We start from the raw sequence: 19,603 nt of genomic DNA on the forward strand, positions 1-19,603 counted from the left end.
CGCCGTGAGTCAGAAGTCGGCTTGAGACTACAGAGTGAATTCCAGGTCAGTCCGGGCTACGGCGAGACCCTACCTTGAGAAACCAAAAAATAAAAATGAAAGAATAAAAATGAAGAGCAGCTTGGAGCAGGACCAGAGTGCATGTGTGCACCCTTTCCTTCCCTAGTGGCACCTCAAACACAAGGCTGCCAGGGCACGCAATCCCCGTCATGCCTCAGGGACAAGACAACAAAGCAAACTGTGTGAGAAAGGATCCAAACCAGGTTGTTTCTGAGGACTGGACCATCTCCACGGGCAAATTCTCCAGGGGAGAGCACCCCCCAAAATGACTCATTCCTTCAGCACACATTCAGCAGAGGCAACGTGTCAATATGAGCACTGAACTCAGACAGGAGCCGTCTCTCAGGAGCAGTCCACAGCTGACGCACTGATAAGACAGAAAACGCTACAAAGAGCCAGGGGGAATCTGCTCTTTTCACATGACTCACACCAAGTCAGGAAACCACATCAGAGGAAACCACTCACACGTGCAACACACCCGAGTGCGGATTAAAGACCAAATGCAAACCCAGCCCTCCCAGCTATTTCTGCTTGTCTTTTCAAATAAGACGTGCTATATGCCCAAGCTGGTCTCTTATCCGCCATTCTCTTCCTCAGACTCCTGAGTACTGGAACTACAACCGTGCCCACGGCTGGCTTACCTGGCCCATTTCCAGTATGGCAGAGGGCGTTACCCAAGTGGATCCCATTAGTGGAGGGGTGCTGGGCTTTACTTGTTAAAGTAGCACTTTGTGCTGGGCGTGTGGCACACGCCTTTAACCCCAGCACTTGGGAGGCAGAGGTAGGAGGACTGCTGTGAGTTCGAGGCCACCTTGAGACTACACAGTGAATTTCAGGTCAGCCTGAGCTAGAGTGAGACCTTAGCTTGAAAAATAAAAAATAAAAAAAATTACTTGTATGCTTAATTACTTAGGCTATTATCTGCACAGGAGACTCTTGCAAAGTATAAAAAGTCAAAGTCAGTGTCAAATAAGCCCACCGATCTAAAGGGAAAGGCATACAAGGGTAAAGGTTTTAATTCACAATCTATACACTACACTACAGCCATTGAGGACTGAAGTCAAAACAAGAAGACAGTTAAGTCAGCTTGTGTTCCTATAATATCTAATATCCGTCCACAGCATGCTTTTGTAAAATGACCAAGGATGTTGAAATATTTCACTACTCATAAACGTCAGCATTTGCAAAGTAAAAAGCATAATGTATCAACTTCTTTTGAAATTTCCATTATCACAAAAAGGTAACACTTCATCATCTTTCTTATTAAGATGACATGCATCCTTATACAGAAGCAGTCTTCCTTCCCACATGTTATTCTGACAGTTCATATCAGTGTGCTGCTGGCTGCTTATAACATAGATCACCATGAAATAGGCAGCAACACCCCCCCCACCCACACACATTTGGTTTGTCCTTTGCAGTCATTATTTCTTATCAATATAAAAGACCTGTAGGTAACTGAGTCAGCAGTAAGCTTTTTTTTTTTCTTTTCAGTTGTTTTTTTTTTTAAATTTTTTTTTTCTTTATTAGAGACAGAGAGAGGGAGATAAATAGGGAGAGAGAGAGAGGGAGAATGGGTGTGCCAGGGCCTCTAGCCACTGCAAACAAAGTCCAGATGCATGTGCCACTTTGTGCATCTGGCTTACATGGGACCTGGAGAATTGAACCTGGATCCTTAGGCTTAATAGGCAAGTACCTTAACTGCTAAGCCATCTCTCCAGCCCTCTTTTCAGTTTTTCAAGGTAGAGTTTTACTCTGGTCCAGGCTGACCTGGAATTTACTATGTAGTCTCAGAGTGGCCTCAAATTAATGGTGATCCTCCTACCTCTGCCCCCCGAGTGCTGAGATTAAAGGTGTGCGCCACTATGCCCGGCAGCAGTAAACTTTTTTAAAAACCCTCTTCCTTCTAAGGAAATACCTTAGCTCTTTTTGCTCCCAGGATAAGACCCAGTAGCTCACACAATTATCTGCTACTGGGGACATGGGCACATGGCTCAACCTGGTCCTCACGATGAACTCTGTTCAGTCAAAGCACAGTGGGGCTGTCAGTGACCGGCTCCTTTTAGAACAGCCAGGGCTCCGTCACCAATGTGACCACTACATTGCATGCAGGCTCACAGGGGGCTGACAACAGCAATCTGGATGTCTTTTTTCCTTTTATAAAGTGCTTTAAGACAGCTAGAACTTTGGGGCTTAGAGTACCTACATTTAATCACAACACTAGATTTTCTTTATCTCTTTTTTGAAAAGTTTCTGTTTTTATTTCCAAGATTAAATATTACAACAGGACATGTACCCGTACTTATAAAAATGCAGCAGTTGAATTTATACATCAGAGGTTTTCTCGAGTTTGGTGCTTCTTTGGGCATAATGCACTGATTTCCACAAAGACGTATCCCCAACGCCCTCCCCCCCATTTGCTGCTTCTTGCCACACCGGCTCCCGCTTGCCAAAACCTTCAGGATAGTCTACATCCAATCTGCCCTGTGTGACTGCTCTATTTCTAACAATGAACCATATTCTATACTTAGTAAAAAGCCAAAAGCAACATGAGGAAACATAAAAACACTAATTTGTTAAAAAAGGAGTTCTGTTTGTTTTAGTTAATTTCGTCAATTTTACACAATGAAACTACAAAACACAGAAAATATCTAAGTTATATAATGAAATGACATGTTATTTTGAAGAAAAACATTAACTATAACAAGCATGTTAATACCTCAAAACTTTAAGCAGAAATGTAAAAACCCTCTTATTATTATGAAAGTCATAGAATATAAAGATGTAGGTAAGTAAAAATAAACTTATATAAATTTCCTGAATATTTGTCTGATTTGTTTTGTTTTGTTGTTATTTTTTCAAGGTAGGGTCTCACTCTAGCCCAGGTTGACCTGGAACTCACTATGCAGTCTCAGGGTGGCCTCGAACTCACAGTAATCCTCCCTCTGCCTAATGAGTGCTGGGATTAAAGGCGCACGCCACCACGCTGGCTCTTGTCTGATTTTCTATATAAAATTCAAATACCATTACAGAAAAAAAAAATCAAGATTAGAATTGCATTTTTAAGTATTTTTATTCATTTGTGAGAGAGAACGTGAGTTTGTCAGGGCCTCCAAACCAACTCCAAACATATGTGCCACTTTATGCATCTGGCTTTATGTTCCGGAGAACTGAACCTGGGCCATCAGGCTTTGCAAGCAAGTGCCTTTAATAGCTGAGCCATCTTTCCAGCCCCACAACTGCATTTAAAATAATGTTTAATTTAATTAACTTATTTATTTGACAGAGAAAGAGGGAGAGAGAGAATGAGCGTGCCAGGGCCTCCCACCACTGCAAACAAACTCCAGACACATGTAACCCCCTGTGCATCTGGCTAACATGGATCCTGGGGAATCGAACCTGGGTCCCTTGGCTTTGCAGGCAAATGCCTTAACCGCTAAGTCATCCCTCCAGCCTCATAACTGCATTTTAAATTTTTTTTTTTTGTTTCTTTTATTTATTTATTTGAGAGTGACAGACAGAGAGAGAAAGAGGCAGATAGAGAGAATGAGCGTGCCAGGGCCTCCAGCCACTGCAAACGAACTCCAGACGTGTGCGCCCCCTTATGCATCTGGCTAATGTGGGTCCTGGGGAATCAAGCCTCGAACCAGGATCCTTAGGCTTCACAGGCAAGCACTTAACAGCTAAGCCATCTCTCCAGCCCATAACTGCATTTTTAAATGAATGCAATTACTGTTTCAGAAGGAGGCAGCTTTTACATTTTTAAAAAGATGGAACATATAAAAATGAATATTACTAATAACTACGTAAGTTTTGCTATAAAAAGATAAGCATAAGTTCTGCTAAAAAACACCTGTCTTTTGTTTCAACAAACGCTGTGGGCTAAGTGTGTCTGCTCAAAATAACCCTTAATCTAAGAGCGCTTAATCTGTATCTGTCTGGTACGCTGCAGAACGCATCTGCTCCATTCACCGGCTGTCCTGAAAGAGCGCTGTCCGTGGTCAGGCAGTCATTCAGCGCACACTATCTTATAACTGTGCCTCACGCAAAGAGGTACAAGGGACAGGCTAGCTGTCAGGTCACATAATCCCTACTGATAAGCTCTGGACTATACCAAAGTCAAGTGTGTCACCCTTCCACCCTCACCCCCCACTTTCTCTCTCTGCGTGTGCATGTGTGAAAATTTGTCTAGCTGGGTGTAGTGGTGGTGGCTCACACCTGTAATCCCAGCTCTCAGGACACTGAGGGAGGAGACTGCTACAAGTTCACAACCAGCCTGAACTACAGAGTGACATTCTGTCTCAGAAAGACAAAAATTAGGGGCTGGAGAGATGGCTCAGTGGTAAAAGGCACTTGCAGGCAAAATGCAATGGTGTGGGTTTCATTCCCCAGTACCCCCACATACAGAAGCACAAAATGGCACATATGTCAGGAGTTCATCTGCAGTAGCAAGAGGCCTTGGCATAAATAAATAAAATACGGAGAAAAGCTGTGTTAAGCAGTGCTAAAATTTACAAAATTTGCTTTTATTCTTTAAAGATGTATCTTTAGCCCACTGTGGTGGTCCATGTTTTTAATGCCAGCACTGAGGAGGCAGAGGTAGGAGGATCACCATGAATTGGAGGCCAGCCCAAGACTACATAGTGAACTCCAGGTCAGCCTGGGCTGGAGTGAGACAGTGGAGGTCAGAGGACAACCTCAAGGTACTGGCTCTCTCATGCCTCCTTAAGACAAGGTGTCCCTTGTTTTTTGCCATTAGGAAGCCTACTTTAGTTGTTCCACAACTTGATGTCCAGTTTTATATGGGTGCTGGGGATTGAACTCAGGTCAGCAGGAATGCAGAGCCACTGTCTATAACCACTGAGCACACAAATGTTATCATCTGACCTTATTTGTGGCGGGACACTTGGTTGCATAAACTGCGCGTCTCTCTCATGTGACAGATTTGAAGCACTGACAACAGTCAGGCCAAGGAAACATCTCTCCCCTAATACTAACCATCTCCCCACAAAGAGTTTGCTTATTTTGGAATTGCAGAGAAAAACAAAGAAAGGTGTAATCATGTCATTGTTTGGTTGTGGCAGGGTCTCAATCTAACCCTGGCTGACCTCAAACTCATGGCAACCCTCTTGCCTCAAGTCCCTAAGGGCTGGCATTCCAGGCGTGAGGCACCATGTGCTCTGGTAGATAGGTTACCAGACAGTACAATGGACACCTGCTCCACAGGAGCTTCAAACCTGAAGTCAAACTGCTCCTAAGTGCTTTTTATGGACTCTAAACATCTGGGCTCTAGTGCAACTGAATTGTTATTAAGTGTTACCATTTTTCATTCTGGAAAATACCAGTTACTTTTGGTCACTTACATATAAAATCATTTTAAACACATAGAAACCCGTATGTTGACATCATGCTGCAAACAACAATGCAAGGCAGCATGCATGGGAAGGGAAGTCTTCCCCCAAGAACTGCCTGAGACACTGTGGGCTCAAACCTGTGACGGCAGCGTACCAGCACGAGCTCTGGGTCCTGCAGCCAGTGGGGCAGCGCCGTTAGCTGGCTCATTGCCTGGAACAGTGTGGCTCTTAGGGCACAGTAGTTATCACCACGGACTCGTCTTATGGAGGTGAATTTCTGAGACACTTCCTCGTAGCCCTGGGAAAAATCAAAGAATCAAAACGATGGTCACTGGCTTGGGATAGCAAGGCCATTTTGATCTGATAAAAAAATTTTGCCCCAAAACACTTGGAAAATGGAAACAATATCAGCTTAGTCTTTCATGTAGATATCCTAATTCCTTTTTGTTATTCCATTTTAAAATATTAATACTTTATTATCAGCATACATAACAGATACAGTAAACCTGAATACAAAATAATAACTAAGCATTCAAGCAAAGCCACCTGCAAAGTCCCTTTCTCTTTATTTTTAACCTTATTTTTATGTATTTGAGAGAGACAGACACACAGAGAGGGAGGGAGGGAGGATAGGCATGCCAGGGGCCACCAGCCACTGCAAACGAACTCCAGACATGTGCCACCTTGTACATCTGGCTTACATGGGTCCTGGGGAATTGAACCTAGGTCCACTGGCTTTGCAGACAAGTACCTTGACTGCTAAGCCATCACTCCAGCCTGCAAAGTTCCTTTCTTAACACTGTTGGAATGCTCACTGATAACATTTTAAAAATTTAGTCTGTTTAAACTGATCCTAAACATTTTTTTAAAGAATATAAAACAGGAATAAAGGGAAGATGTACTAAATTTATTTGCCCTCTGGTCTCTATGTGCACCTGTACATACATGCGCCCACACACCCACACCACGTGCACACGCGCCCACACACCTACACCATGTGCACACGTGCCCACACACCCACGCCACGTACACGTGCCCACACCCACACCACATACCCACACCCACACCACGAACACATGCGCCCACACACTCACACCACATGCACACACAAAAACTAGATATAATTTTAAAAGGTGCAATACACAGAAGGGCTGGGGATGTAGCTCTGTTGGCAGAGTGGTTGTCCAGTATGTACGAAGCCCAGGGTTCCATCCCAGTGTCACAGAAACCAGGCATGAGATTAAATCTGTATTTCCAGCACGCGGGAGGTACAGGCAGGAGGATCAGAAGCTCAAGATCATCACAGCTATACAGCAAGACTGAGGGCAGCACGGGCTATAGCAGACCTTGTCTCAAACAAAAAAGGGTACAACCCCCCTAAGTTTCTAAATAAAGTGTATAGGTACACACAGTCACGTGTCACTCAGGGACGGTGGCAGCTTCTGAGCAACGTGTGCTGCGCACTTTCACTGCTGCACAGGCATTGGGGCGTCTGCACAGACCTAGATAGTATCGCCTGCTGTACACCCAGGCCCCATGGCTCCACACTCAGCCTCAGCAGTGGGTTCTGTATGTCTAAAAGCTGTCATGAGAAAATGATGCCACCAGGCGACGCGATGCACGACGAGGCTGCTGCTGCTGCTGGGACATGCGCTTCAACTTCTGAGGACAGGCCGGCAGGCAGAGCCACGACCGAGGTCCCCAGTACGGCACACTGTGTGTACCACACTGCCATACTACTAATGACTGGCAGTACAGGGTGCGTATTGTTTGTTTCTTTGTTTTGTTTATTTATTTATTTATTTATTTTCTTTTTTGAGGCAGTCAGCGTCTTGCTCTAGCCCAGGCTGACCTGGAATTTACTATGCAGTCGCAGGGTGGCCTCGAACTCACAGGAATCCTCCTACCTCAGCCTCCTGAGTGCTGGATTAAAGGCGTGCGCCCCCATGCCCAGCTGTTTTGGGTTTTGACGCAGCACCTCATGCTAGCCCAGACTGGCTTCAAACTCATGGTGCTCCTCCAGTCTTGAGTGCTGAGAGTAAACAGTGAGCCGTCACACCAGCTTTGTACAGGTCTGTTCACTAGCACCGCCACAGCATCTGAACAATACACTGGAGTGTCATACGCCACGGCTATATCATTAGGTAAAAAAATGTTTTCAACTCCATATAATATTATAGGTCTGCAATTATACACATAGTCTTTTGTTGATCAAAACTTTGTCATGGGATGCAACCATATATATATGTGTATATGAGAGAGAGAGAGAGAGAGGGAGGGAGGGAGGGAGGGAGGGAGGGAATAAAAGCCCATGCAAGAAAATATTGAGAGTAATTTGGTTAGAATTTTTTTCTTAAGTGGACCGAAGTGTCAGTCTTGCAAAGTCTGGAAATAAAACAATGAAAACATTCCCTGACGTGGTTGTCACGTAAAACAGCGATCGAGATGGATCATTTTAAGCCATACTCCATAGAATGAATACCAGAGTCCTGGTCTTTGGCCACTGGGCATATGTGATACTCATTTCTCTGGCTGGAAACTGCTTATCCTTGGCACTGATTCTGCTACCCTCACTGCACACCATCCAGCCTGCCTTCCACCCACGCTGCTCTTCGGTGACAGTCATTCGAGGCCTTTCTTCCTTCCCGGCATTGACAGGAAGCACTGTCAAACCAAACAGGCACAGTGCACGCCTCTTCTCTCTGTGCACCTAAGGACTAGAGTCTTCTGAGTCATTTTCAAAGTTTGTGTCATAGGATGATATTTAGCATCAATATTAAAATACTGCTTTTCAATGATAAAAACATAAAGGCTCGTTTGTGTTTAGTTGCCCAATCACTGTAATACAGAAAGATCAATCACACCTACTAATACGCCCTTGCTTCCTCTGGCAGACTTCTGGTTATCTCGAGAATAACTACCAGGATATTTCACTGTACCTTTCTAACTGCATACTTTACTCATGCTAATTCAGATGCACAAAACTTGTAAAATTAAGTCTGGATTATACACAATTCCAAAAGAAACAAAAACAGCTAACTATGGAAACAAGGACTAAAAAAATAAACCAAGAACAAAGTTGTTAGCAGGCACTTACGACACTCTAATCAGGGCTGGAGGGATGGCTTAGCACCTAAGATACCTGCCTGCAGAGCCTAAAGGACCCAGGTTGGATTCCTTATTTCCCACGTAAGCCAGATACACAAGGTGGCTCATGAGTCTGGAGTTCATCTGCAATGGCTGGAGGCCCTGGCACGCCCATTCTCTGCCTGCCTTTCTTTCTCTCTCTTCCTTACAAATAATTAAATTAAATCATTTTTTAAAAAGATACTCTAGGGCTGGAGAGATGGCTTAACAGTTAAGGTGCTTGTCTGTGAAGCCTAAGAACTCATGTTCAAATCTCCAGGCCCACGCACAGTGATACAAGTATGCAATGTCACATATGTGCACAAGGGGGCGCATGCATCTGGAGTTTTTTCGCAGCAGGCTGAAGGTCCTGGTGTTCCCATTCCCTCTGCTTCTCTCTCTCAAAATTAACTTTTTTTTTTTGTTTTTTTTGAGGTAAGGTCCCACTCTAGCTCAGGCTGACCTGGAATTCACTCTGTAGTCTCAGGGTGGCTTCGAACTCACGGTGATTCTCCTACCTCTGCCTCCCGAGTGCTGGGATTAAAGGCGTACGCCACCGCGCCCGGCTCAAAATTAATTTTTTTAAAAAAGATACTCTACTTATACCATAGATCCTAGTCACACCTCCAAATGAGGTGCTTTGATTTGATCACTGTAAGAAGACAATCTGGAACTAATCCTACAATGGAATGATTTTAGCTTAAATTTGAAAATATAGAGTATTTGAGTAACACAGACATCTTCACTAGAGGACTAAAGATGTTAACTATTCAAATAGATCCTGCGAAAAAACCAAGGTAACAAATAAAATTACACACTAGTGAAAGTATTTCTGGTTACCCATAGCTGGACACAGGGCAGGAAGTTAGAAATCTATGTAGCTGATAGAACATTCACCTTTGGCAGGCACTGAGAGACCTGGGTATTTTGTGGTTGAGTTCAATAACAAGGGCCTAAATCAGATTATTTACAGACTTGCAAGGAACAGAGTTGACAATTTTCTCAGCTTTCTTGATGGCAAAAAAAAAAAAAAAAAAAGCCCCTGGGCAGGGTTGAAAAGATTGCTCAGGGGTTAGGTGCACTTCCTGCACAAGAGTGAGAGACTGGGACTGCGAGAATGTGAATCTCCAGAGCCCACGTAAAACAGCTGGCTGTGGCCATGCACATCTGTAACCCCAGTCCCATAGGAAAGCAGAGACCTAGGAATCATCAGAGCTTGAGCAAAAAAAACAGGGCCAGGCATGGTGGCGCACACCTTTAATCCCAGCACTCAGGAAGCAGAGGTAGGAGGATCATCATGAGTTCAAGGCCACCTGAGACTCCATAGTGAAGTCCAGGTCAGCCTGAGCTAGAGTGAGACCCTACCTCGGGAAAAAAAAAAAAAAAAAAGGAAAACCACCACAACAACAAACCCAGCACACTCTTGAATTAGTAAGAGATTTGGTTTAAAACTGGTGGAAGAGCAATGGATGATGCACACAGACAGCGCCTGGGCAATGGAGCGTGCCCACAGACATGGCACACACAAAGGACACACGCCCGTGCCCACACCACACACAACCCCAACGCACACAAGAGCAACAAGCCCTTGGGCAACTGATGTATGTCCTAAAAGAAGAATAGTATTGCCGTAAAAGCAAATTATGAGGAAAAGTATGTTCAAGTATTAAAAGTTGAAACTTGTAAACAGAAAAGTTCTAATCAAAAACAAGATATTTAATCAAATATGATAGGACAATATCTCTAATATACAAAAAAAATTTCAAATTCAAAATTTAAACAATCACAAGGAAAGAAATAACATTAAGATACAATCCGGAAGTTCTAAGAGCTAGTGAAGTCTTACGGTCATTTTTATAGCTCAGAAAGTGGTCTTGGCGTGCAGTGGACGTGCAAGCTTTACGGCTGCCCAGCCAGGTGAGCTACAGCAACTGACCCAATGGCGCCCGTGTGCTGTGAGGGAGCAGCTGCTCCGGGGGACTTGCGGCTCGCTCCTCCCAGGGAGCTCCCGCCAGACTCCGAGAGCCTCCGGCGGCTGCAGAGGGGCTGAGTGCCAGTTGTCGTCTGGCTAAACAGACTAGTCACACCACCAACCGCCTCCAGCATTACAGCCACGCTCTCACTTTGGGTGAGAGAAGCTTCTCTTCAGGTGGTCACCACGGGGAGACTCAAAACTCGCCGAAGTGCCGGGAAGAAGTGATAGTGGAGTGTTCAGCACTAAGTGAGACATCTCTAGCACATTCCCCAAGGCTCAGAGACCATTGTAGAAGAGGTGGTGGGAAGAACCAAACAGCCAAAGGAAGGAAGGAGAGGAGCACCTACAATGCTGTCTTCCAGACACAAAGTGGCCATGACACGCATGACCTCATAGTGGCTGGTGCTACCTGCACAAGACCTGCATAAAGGGGAAAAACAGCATCAAAACAGACTAGTTGGAAAGAAGAGGTTCAGTGGAGGGAGGATTTGGGAAGAGGAAATGAAAGGGTAATAGTAGGGGATTATGATCATGGTTTATTGTTTATATTTATGGGGGTTGTCAGTAAAAAGGTGATTTTAAAAAAAAGTGTGAGGGGGCTGCAGAAATGGCTTAGTGGTTAAGACACTTGCCTGCGAAGCCTAAGGACCCATGTTCTACTCTCCAGATCTCAAGTAAGCCAGATACACAAAGGTGAGGCAAGCGCAGGGTTGACATGCCCACTAGGTGGCACAAGCATCTGGAGTTTGATTTCAGCGGTTGAGGCCGTGGAGCGCCAATTCCCTACCCCTCAAAATAAATAAATAAATAAATAAAGAGTGTGAGGCCAAGTAGACACAGGACCATCAAGGCAGGAGACCTCCTGCTGGGGTACCTGCTTGCCTGAACTCTTCATGGCTCTGCATCTTCTACAAAAGCATTGCCTTGCCAATAAAAGAAAGAAGAAAAACAAAGCTTATTACTCTACTGTAAGTTTGCCCTTATTTCCATGAAACTTGTAATGTATGTTTTTAAAGGTCAGACATTAGCAATTCACATGGTTCAGCCTTCTGATAAGGCAGGTCGGGTTGGGGATATACTCTGAAGAGGCAGTTAGGGGTCTCCTGCAGCCTCTGACATCCTGTCTTGCAGACTGTTAGGGCAGCCCAGAGAAGCAATGGCACTAAGTGGGGACAGCTCCTGGGACAACCTAAGTGAGGGAGGCAGTTCTAGACCCCTCCTCAGAGAGTGCAGAGAGCGGTAGAGAGCATGAGACCAAACCCAGAGGGTCTAGAACCTAAGGCTTCCCTACCCCGGGCTAATAAGAACACTCCCAAATGTCACAAAGAGGACTAGTAAAGGCTGGCCCAACTCTGAACAGTAAGAACTATGTGTTCTTCGAAGAGTAAGTTGCTGAAAAAATGTTGATTCTCTATTAATACTGTGACTCCAAAACAGTCCTTATCTTTGGAGCTGGCTTCCTCAACTCTAAAACACAGTACTGGCAGCGTCTACAAGCACTTGTGTTAGCCAATGTCTGAAAGCACAAGGCAATCTATAACTTAGGGCAACGCGGAAGAGCCGACACGGGCGCCTGCTGTACCTTCTTCATGCAAGCGGCTTTCTGGGTATTCCCTCTCCACTCTTTCTTGCAGTAGTCCATGATGTCCATTTCAGGAGCCACACTCAGTCTGGGTTCTGTTAAAGAATCAAAACAGGAACAACAAAAGCATGATACAACAACTGAAGAACAATGAAAACAGTGCTACTGTCTTATGTGAGGTGAGTGGTCACTCTTGACCTCTCAAATCTGCTACTGCCTACGTCTCCGGTCCAGAGCACCGACGAGCTGACCCTACCTAGCCACAGGGGTCACTCCTGAGTCTCTCTTGTTTCCACACCCTCCAGACCATCCGTCACATACTAGTCAGCCAGCATGCTCATCCAAATCTTAGTCACGTGAGAGCCCTCCCTGCTGGGCTCACCAATGGCCCCCCAGCTCCCCCTCACCTGAGAGAAAGCAATCTCCTGGCCACAGGCCCCAAGGGCCGGCCCAGCACTGCATCTGTGGCCTCCACTTCCTTCACTCCCCAAAAGGACTCCACTGCCGCCTACCTGCAGCCCCTCCGACACTCCGCGCTCCGCTCAGAGCCTTCCCTCCCCTGCAGGCTACACCTGCTGCAAGGGCCTAGTGTGTTCCCCAAACCTCCATATCACAACTATGCGCGCACGTGCACACAGACACACACCCTTTGCTCTCTATTCCTCTTAAACTGCTGGTTTTCTCTTAGCTCTTATCAATACCTGGTATATTTTCCTTTCTGTATATACCCGCCCCACACACACACACACAAGAGAGACATGAGCTCCTTGAAGCGGGGCTTTCTGTCTTGTTTCCGGGCTGTGCCTCTTGCGTCTGGAGCTGCACTGATTAAAAGGCGTCCATGGCACGCTTGTCATCCAAGAAGCAACCGTCTGAGCTGAGAGAATACTTCTACTGTCTGCAGATAGTTTCTCACACCATTACACAATTAAAGACCTAACATCCAACAAAACTGCATGCCTACCTATGGATATCCTACAAAAGACAAAAGACTGCAGTTTGTTGATAATAAACACAAAAGTAACAGAGCTCACCCAGCTCACTGATGCACAGACCTCCTGTGACATCCCTACTATTAGAAGTAACTGTTACAGGGGTTTAAGAAGTCTTTAGATTTCCCTCCCTCCCTTCCTCTCTTCTCTTTTGAGGTACTAGAGAGTGAGCCCAGCACAGGAGACTTGGGTTTATGATACACGCGTACGCAGACTCATGTATTTGTGTTTCAAAATGAAGAAAGGAAATGGGGCAAATTCTCAGGTACAAACCAGATTACTTCTTAAATTACGGAAGATACAAATACTAGTGATGGTTTCAGGATAGAAACCTAGAAGTGACTCATGACCTATGTGATCCTGACTAAGCAGTACAGAAAATACATATTTTATTCAACTCAACAAATATTTGCCAAATATCTGATGTATGTCAAGTGCTGAGCAAGGAACCTGAGGCATGAAGGTAGTAACGACGACACAGAGTCTGTCCCGAATGGGCTTAAACAGAAGAAGAAAAGACCAGGTATCTACAAGCCAGAGTATTACAGGAGCCAGGGTAATTACAACAGCTTTCCTAAAGCATAGGGAAATAAAATATTTTCTTTTTAAACTGTAGGGTACCCAGCTAGCTCAGTTGGCAGAACATGAGACTTTTAATAAACTGTAAAAAGTGCCTACTTACTTAAAAAAAAAAAAAAAAAAGAATCTCACTGTGAAACATTCATTAAAAAAATAACCTTAGCCAGGCGTGGTGACGCACGCCTTTAATCCCAGCACTCGGGAGGCAGAGGTAGGAGGATCACCGAGGCCATCCTGAGAATAAATAGTTAATTCCAGGTCAGCTTGGACCAGAGACCCTACCTTGAAAAATAAAAAAAATAAAAAAAGCCGGGTGTGGTGGCGCACACCTTTAATCCCAGCACTCGGGAGGCGGAGGTAGAAGGATCGCTGTGAGTTCGAGGCCACCTTGAGACTACAGAGTGAATTCCAGGTCAGCCCGAGCTAGAGTGAAACCCTACCTCAAAAGACCAAAAAAAAAAAAAAAAAAAACAAAAAAAACCCTTTTCCATAAAAGGAAAAATAATACATACAGATAACAGAGAAAAGATTTTTCTCTGACATGCATCAGGATTAACTTGAAGTGAAACACATCCCTGGGGTAAAACACAGAGACCACCAGTGTTCCTGCTGAACAGCCCATCCTTACATAAAGACCTTGCATCTTTTAAATTCAAAAGATACATTGTAAGTGTCTATGCAGAGTAGTAAGTATCTGCCTTCCCTCTCACCTCCCCTCAAAGCAAGAACTGTAAACCTTCAGCCAGGACCCTTTCTGGGCCGTAAGTTCTTGCTAGGGTGGGGGATGTGAGCGGAAAGAGAGCACATTCTACCAGCAAAGCAATGGCCTCCCAGGCAGGAAGTCTCCCTTCCTGCACTTCTCTCTGCTGTCTTCACTCCCAGACTCACTATGCCTTGGCCCTGGGCATCACAGGGTAGACCCCTCTGTCAGGGAAAGCTGAGAAGGCTGCCCCAGAGGCCTGACACAGGGAATAAGGCATGCCACAGGCCCAGCCCTGCATTCAGTCAGAGGCCCACAAGAAGCAGGGAACAACTTGGATTCCAGGAGGCTATTGTACACCCTGACCTCAAGCAGCTCACGAATTCATCCCTTCATTTAACCGTAAACTACACAGGCTCTCACTGCTGTTTCCAGGAAAGGACATTTCTACTGCAAAAAAAAAAATAAGGGAAGTTGAAAATTAAAGTGGTTATCAGCAGGAGCTCAAATAACTAACAGGTTTGGTTTTTAACTACTACATAAATGAATTAGACCTAGGAAGGTGAGAAATAAAAATGGGAATCCTCTAGGAAGCTAGGATTCTCACAGAATGGACTAGAAAAGGCTTTTATCAGTAATCGATCAGATAGGAAAAAACTTGGGCTTTGTGGGCCATAAGGCTTCTATCACAATGACTCGATTGTACCATGCATGAAAGCCACCAAAGATGAGATATAAACTAAAAAGTGCCAACAAAGCTTTATTTAAGAAACTAGATGGTAGGTCAAGACCTGAAAAGACTCAGAAATTATCAAAAACCTTGTACATTGCTGGGCATGGTGACACACGCCTTTAATCCCAGCACTCAGGAGGCAGAGGTAGGAGGATCACCATGAGTTCAAGGTCACCCTGAGACTACATAGTGACTTCCAGGTCAGCCTCAACTAGAGGGACCCTACCTTGAAAAACCAAAAAACAAACAAACAAAAAACCCTTATGCATCATGTATTTGTAATTATATTGACAAGGTAAATAGAAGCCAGTTCTTAAAACAAACCAGAACACATAAAGTATACAAGCAAAGAGAGAAAATGCTGCTTGTGATTAATCTATGGAATCTTCCCACTTGGCCTACACATGTGCAAAGCCCTTCCTGAAAGGTGCACGTTACTTGTAACCCCATGGCCAGGGGTGGGAGTCGGGAGAAGCACCGCGTCCACATGCTGAGTCCTGGTGGGGATGAGAAGAACAGGCCTGACAGAAGCACAGACCACATGAAGTCACAGCTACTTCAGTCAACCAGATTCACATGGTCACATGGCCATCAGGCAAGGGTGTTGTGGTGTGAATGTGAAATGTCCCCTGTAGGCTCATGTGTTTGAACTCCAGGTGGGGTGCTGTCTGGAAAGGCTGTGGAACCTGACTGAAGTGAAGTGGGTCACTGAGGGTGGGCCTTGAGGTTTTATGGCCCAGCCCCACTCCCCATTCTTCCCCTGCTTCTTGACTGCGGGTGTGATGCGACCCACTCCTGCTGCCATGCCTTCCCCGCCATGAAGAAATGTACCCCAACACTGTAAGCCAAAATACAGCCCTCTTTCCTTAAGCTGCTGCTTGTCATGACAACGAGAAACGTAATTAATACAAAAAAGTAATACTAAGAAGTGGGACTATTGCTGTAATAAATCTGACCGTGTGGTTTATAGACTCTGGAACTGGTTTGTCAGAGTAAGAGTTTGAACCTTTAGACTAGAAAAGCCCTAGGAGGCGGTAAACAGAACGTAACAGGTCATCTGGCAGGAGTTTCGAAAGCCAGAATGCCAAGAGAAGCGTACACAGTAGACAAGAGGTCCAGCTCATGAAGTTTCAGAGGACAGCAGATCTCTATCAGGAGCAGGCCACAGTTCATGTGATAATCTAGCAAAGAATCTGCCTGCATTCTACCTGTGTTCTGAGAACTTAATTAAGGCTGAATTGAAAAATGGCTTAGCAGTTAAGGCACTTGCCTGCAAAGCCAAAGGAACCAGGTTTGATTCCCCAGGACTCACATTTGCCAGATGCACAAAGTGGCACATGCGTCTAGAGTTCGTTTGCAGTGGCTGAAGGCCCTGGCATGCCCATTCTCTCTCTCTCAAATAAATAAACAAATAATATTTTTGTTTGTTTGTTTTTTTGAGGTAGTGTCTCACTCTAGCCCAGGCTGACCTGGAATTTACTATGGAGTCTCAGGGTAGCCTCGAACTCACAGCAATCCTCCTACCTCTGCCTCCCAAGTGCTGGGATTAAAGGCGTATGCCACCACACCCAGCTTTTACAAATAGTCATTTTTAAAAAGTAATGGACTAATGTGCTTGATGGAGGAACTTTCAAGGCAGTATAGATTTAGTCTATGTTGTGGCTACCGCCCAATGCTACTGTTCTGATTCATTGCAAAAGAAAGCAAAAATATATGAAAAAAGTTGAGATTAGAAAGGAAAGGTTTGTGAGTCGTTTCAAGTTCTGCTTCTCATCAGGTATTTGGTCATGGCAGTAAGAAAAGTAACTGGTATGGCTGTGTATAGCCAGCTGCTCAAGAAGTCTTTCAATTGAACATGAAAACTAGCTGGGTATGCTGCACACACCTTTACTCCTAGCACCCAGGAGGCAGAGGAGGGAGGACCGCCATGAGAACAAGCCTACCCTGAGACTCCATAGTGAATCCCAGGTCAGCCTGGGCTAAAGTGAGACCCTTCCTTGAAAAAAAAAAGAAAAAGAAAATAAAAAACGAAATGCAAGCAAAAAAGAAAGAGAAAATGAAAACTACATTTCAAATGCAAAAGTAAAGAAATGAATAAGCAAAAGAGGGCACTGTCAGACAGGTGTGGTGGCGCACGTCTTTAATCCCAGCACTCGGGAGGCAGAGGTAGGAGGATCGCCATGAGTTCAAGGCCACCCTGAGACTCCATAGTGAGTTCCAGGTTAGCCTGGGCTAGAGTGAGACCCTACCTCGAAAAGCAAAAGAGGGCAGTGTCAAGAGACACAGACAGAATACGTACATGAAAATTTTAGAACCTCAGGTAAGTCTTCCCTAAATATATTACTGCAAAGTAAGTATACTTCCTACGAAATATATATCCAGATTTTATAAGAGCTTAACTGTACTTGTTTCACTACAGAAAGAATTCTACAAAGAAAACAATCCCAAACATACCTGATGTCTCTCTCTCATGCATGAGCGACTCTTTCTCCTTTTCTATTTCATCTGCAGCACGGTACATGTCCTCCTCGCTGAAATCACACCAAAGTGGACATTTTCAGACTCACATCGCACCAGCATTTCCTGATGTTATCACACCAAAGTGGACATTTTCAGACTCACATCTCACTGGCATTCTCAGCTGTTATCACAGTACACAGCTGCTTACAAAATGCTTGCCTCAAAAAAAGGGGGCAGGCTGGAGGGATGGATGGCTTAGCAGTTAAGGCGTTTGCTTGCAAAACCAAAGGACACGGGTTTCATTCCCCAGGACCCACATAAGCCAGATGCACAAGGGGGCACATGCGTCTGGTGTTCATTTGCACTGGTTGGAGGCCCTGGCATGCCCATTCTCTCTCTCCCTCTTTCTCTGTCAAATAAATAAAAATATGTGGGTTTTTTTGGTTTTTTTTAATATTTTTTTTAATTTATTTATTTGAGAGCGACAGACACAGAGAGAAAGACAGATAGAGGGAGAGAGAGAGAATGGGCGCGCCAGGGCTTCCAGCCTCTGCAAACGAACTCCAGACGCACGCGTCCCCTTGTGCATCTGGCTAACGTGGGACCTGGGGAACCAAGCCTCAAACCAGGGTCCTTAAGCTTCACAGGCAAGCACTTAACCGCTAAGCCATCTCTCCAGCCCAAAAATATGTTTTTTAAAAATATATTTCTAGAGGAATGCCAGCCTTTTATAACATGTCATAAGCAAATCTAACAATAGCTACTATAAAAACAAAGATAGAAGAGATTCAATTGTTGCAAGTCCCCAAAGCTAGAAGTCCTCCTAGAGGCTCTCCTGCCCCTCAGCCAGCCAGCTGTGCTCTGCTATGGCTCCGCGGGTTTTAATGGCTCGGTCATGGCTAGCGTGACTTCTGACTGCACACAGCTTACAAGTCTCTTTAGTTAACCACTATGTGTTAGAGAAGGAGACCACCCACTATGTGTTAGACCAAGATGATGAACAGTACTCCTGCTTTGACAACACTCCTCAAAAAAAGGGGGGGGGGCTGGAGAGATGGCTGAGCGGTTAAGCGCTGGTCTGTGAAGCCTAAGGACCCTGGTTTGAGGCTCGATTCCCCAGGACCCACGTAAGCCAAATGCACCAGTAAGCCAAATGCATCTGGAGTGTCTATTCTTTCTCTGCCTCTTTCTCTCTCTGTCGCTATCAAATAAATTAAGAAAAATAATCAAGGGGCCAGGCGTGGTGGCACATACCTTTAATCCCAGCACTCTGGAGGCAGAGGTAGGAGGAGCTGTGAGTTCGAGGCCACCATGAAATTAGAGTGAATTCCAGGTCATCCTGGGCTAGAGTGAGACACTACCTTGGAAAAAAAAATCAAGATTCACCCCAAAATGACAATGAAGAGAAAACACTAAGCCTTGTCTTTGTTTAAAAGCCCAGTAGTTAACAGAGGGGCAAAGGGTACAGACTGTGGGGGCGCCCATGATGGGATAAGGGTGGAACCACTCAGGAACCAGAGGCGCCCCGCCTGTCTGAGGCACAGGACCACGCTGAGCAACCACGCAAGGGCACTCCACAGAGGGACCAGATCGACTCCAAACCCCCAGCGCTCCCCACGAAAGCCTCCACACACAGTGGAATGCAAGGAGGACGTGCCAGTCCAAAACTCACACGGAAGACTGTGAGTGCCAATGACTGAGAGAGCCCTGCCTCCAATCTTCCTATCACCTCAGCTCCTCAAACATGGCCTATGGAGCCAGGGAAGAAGAGGGGTTCAGAGAGACAGACAGATAAATAGACTGTAGTGGGACTCTAACAAGACCCTACTAGAACCTTCCAAAATTTCCCAAACTGTGAGAGAACGAATGTCAAAATCTATGCCTTGCAAATGTGGTGGGACATGCCTATAATCCCAAAACTGGGACGCCGAGGGAGAAGGATCATGACTTGAAGGCCCGCCAGGGCTGCAAAAGACCCTGCCCTGAATAAATGAATGAATACATCACAAGCCAATCAGCCTGCACTTCCTGCCTCTCCTCTC

General features: G+C 45.2%; 1 protein-coding gene across 1 annotated transcript in view; it reads right to left on the bottom strand.

Moving 5' to 3' along the window:
* The window catches only part of Otulin (OTU deubiquitinase with linear linkage specificity), a 37,857-nt gene that overhangs the window by 10,090 nt on the left and 8,164 nt on the right, over positions 1-19,603 (bottom strand). The window contains exons 2-4 of the mRNA XM_045133056.1: positions 17,556-17,632; positions 12,098-12,192; positions 5,569-5,712 (exon numbers count right to left, since the gene is read on the bottom strand). Of these exons, the coding sequence (XP_044988991.1) occupies positions 5,569-5,712; positions 12,098-12,192; positions 17,556-17,632 (316 nt within the window). The remainder of the gene's footprint in view (positions 1-5,568; positions 5,713-12,097; positions 12,193-17,555; positions 17,633-19,603) is intronic.

The sequence above is a fragment of the Jaculus jaculus genome, chromosome 13 (assembly GCF_020740685.1).
Source record: "Jaculus jaculus isolate mJacJac1 chromosome 13, mJacJac1.mat.Y.cur, whole genome shotgun sequence".
NCBI lineage: Eukaryota > Metazoa > Chordata > Mammalia > Rodentia > Dipodidae > Jaculus > Jaculus jaculus.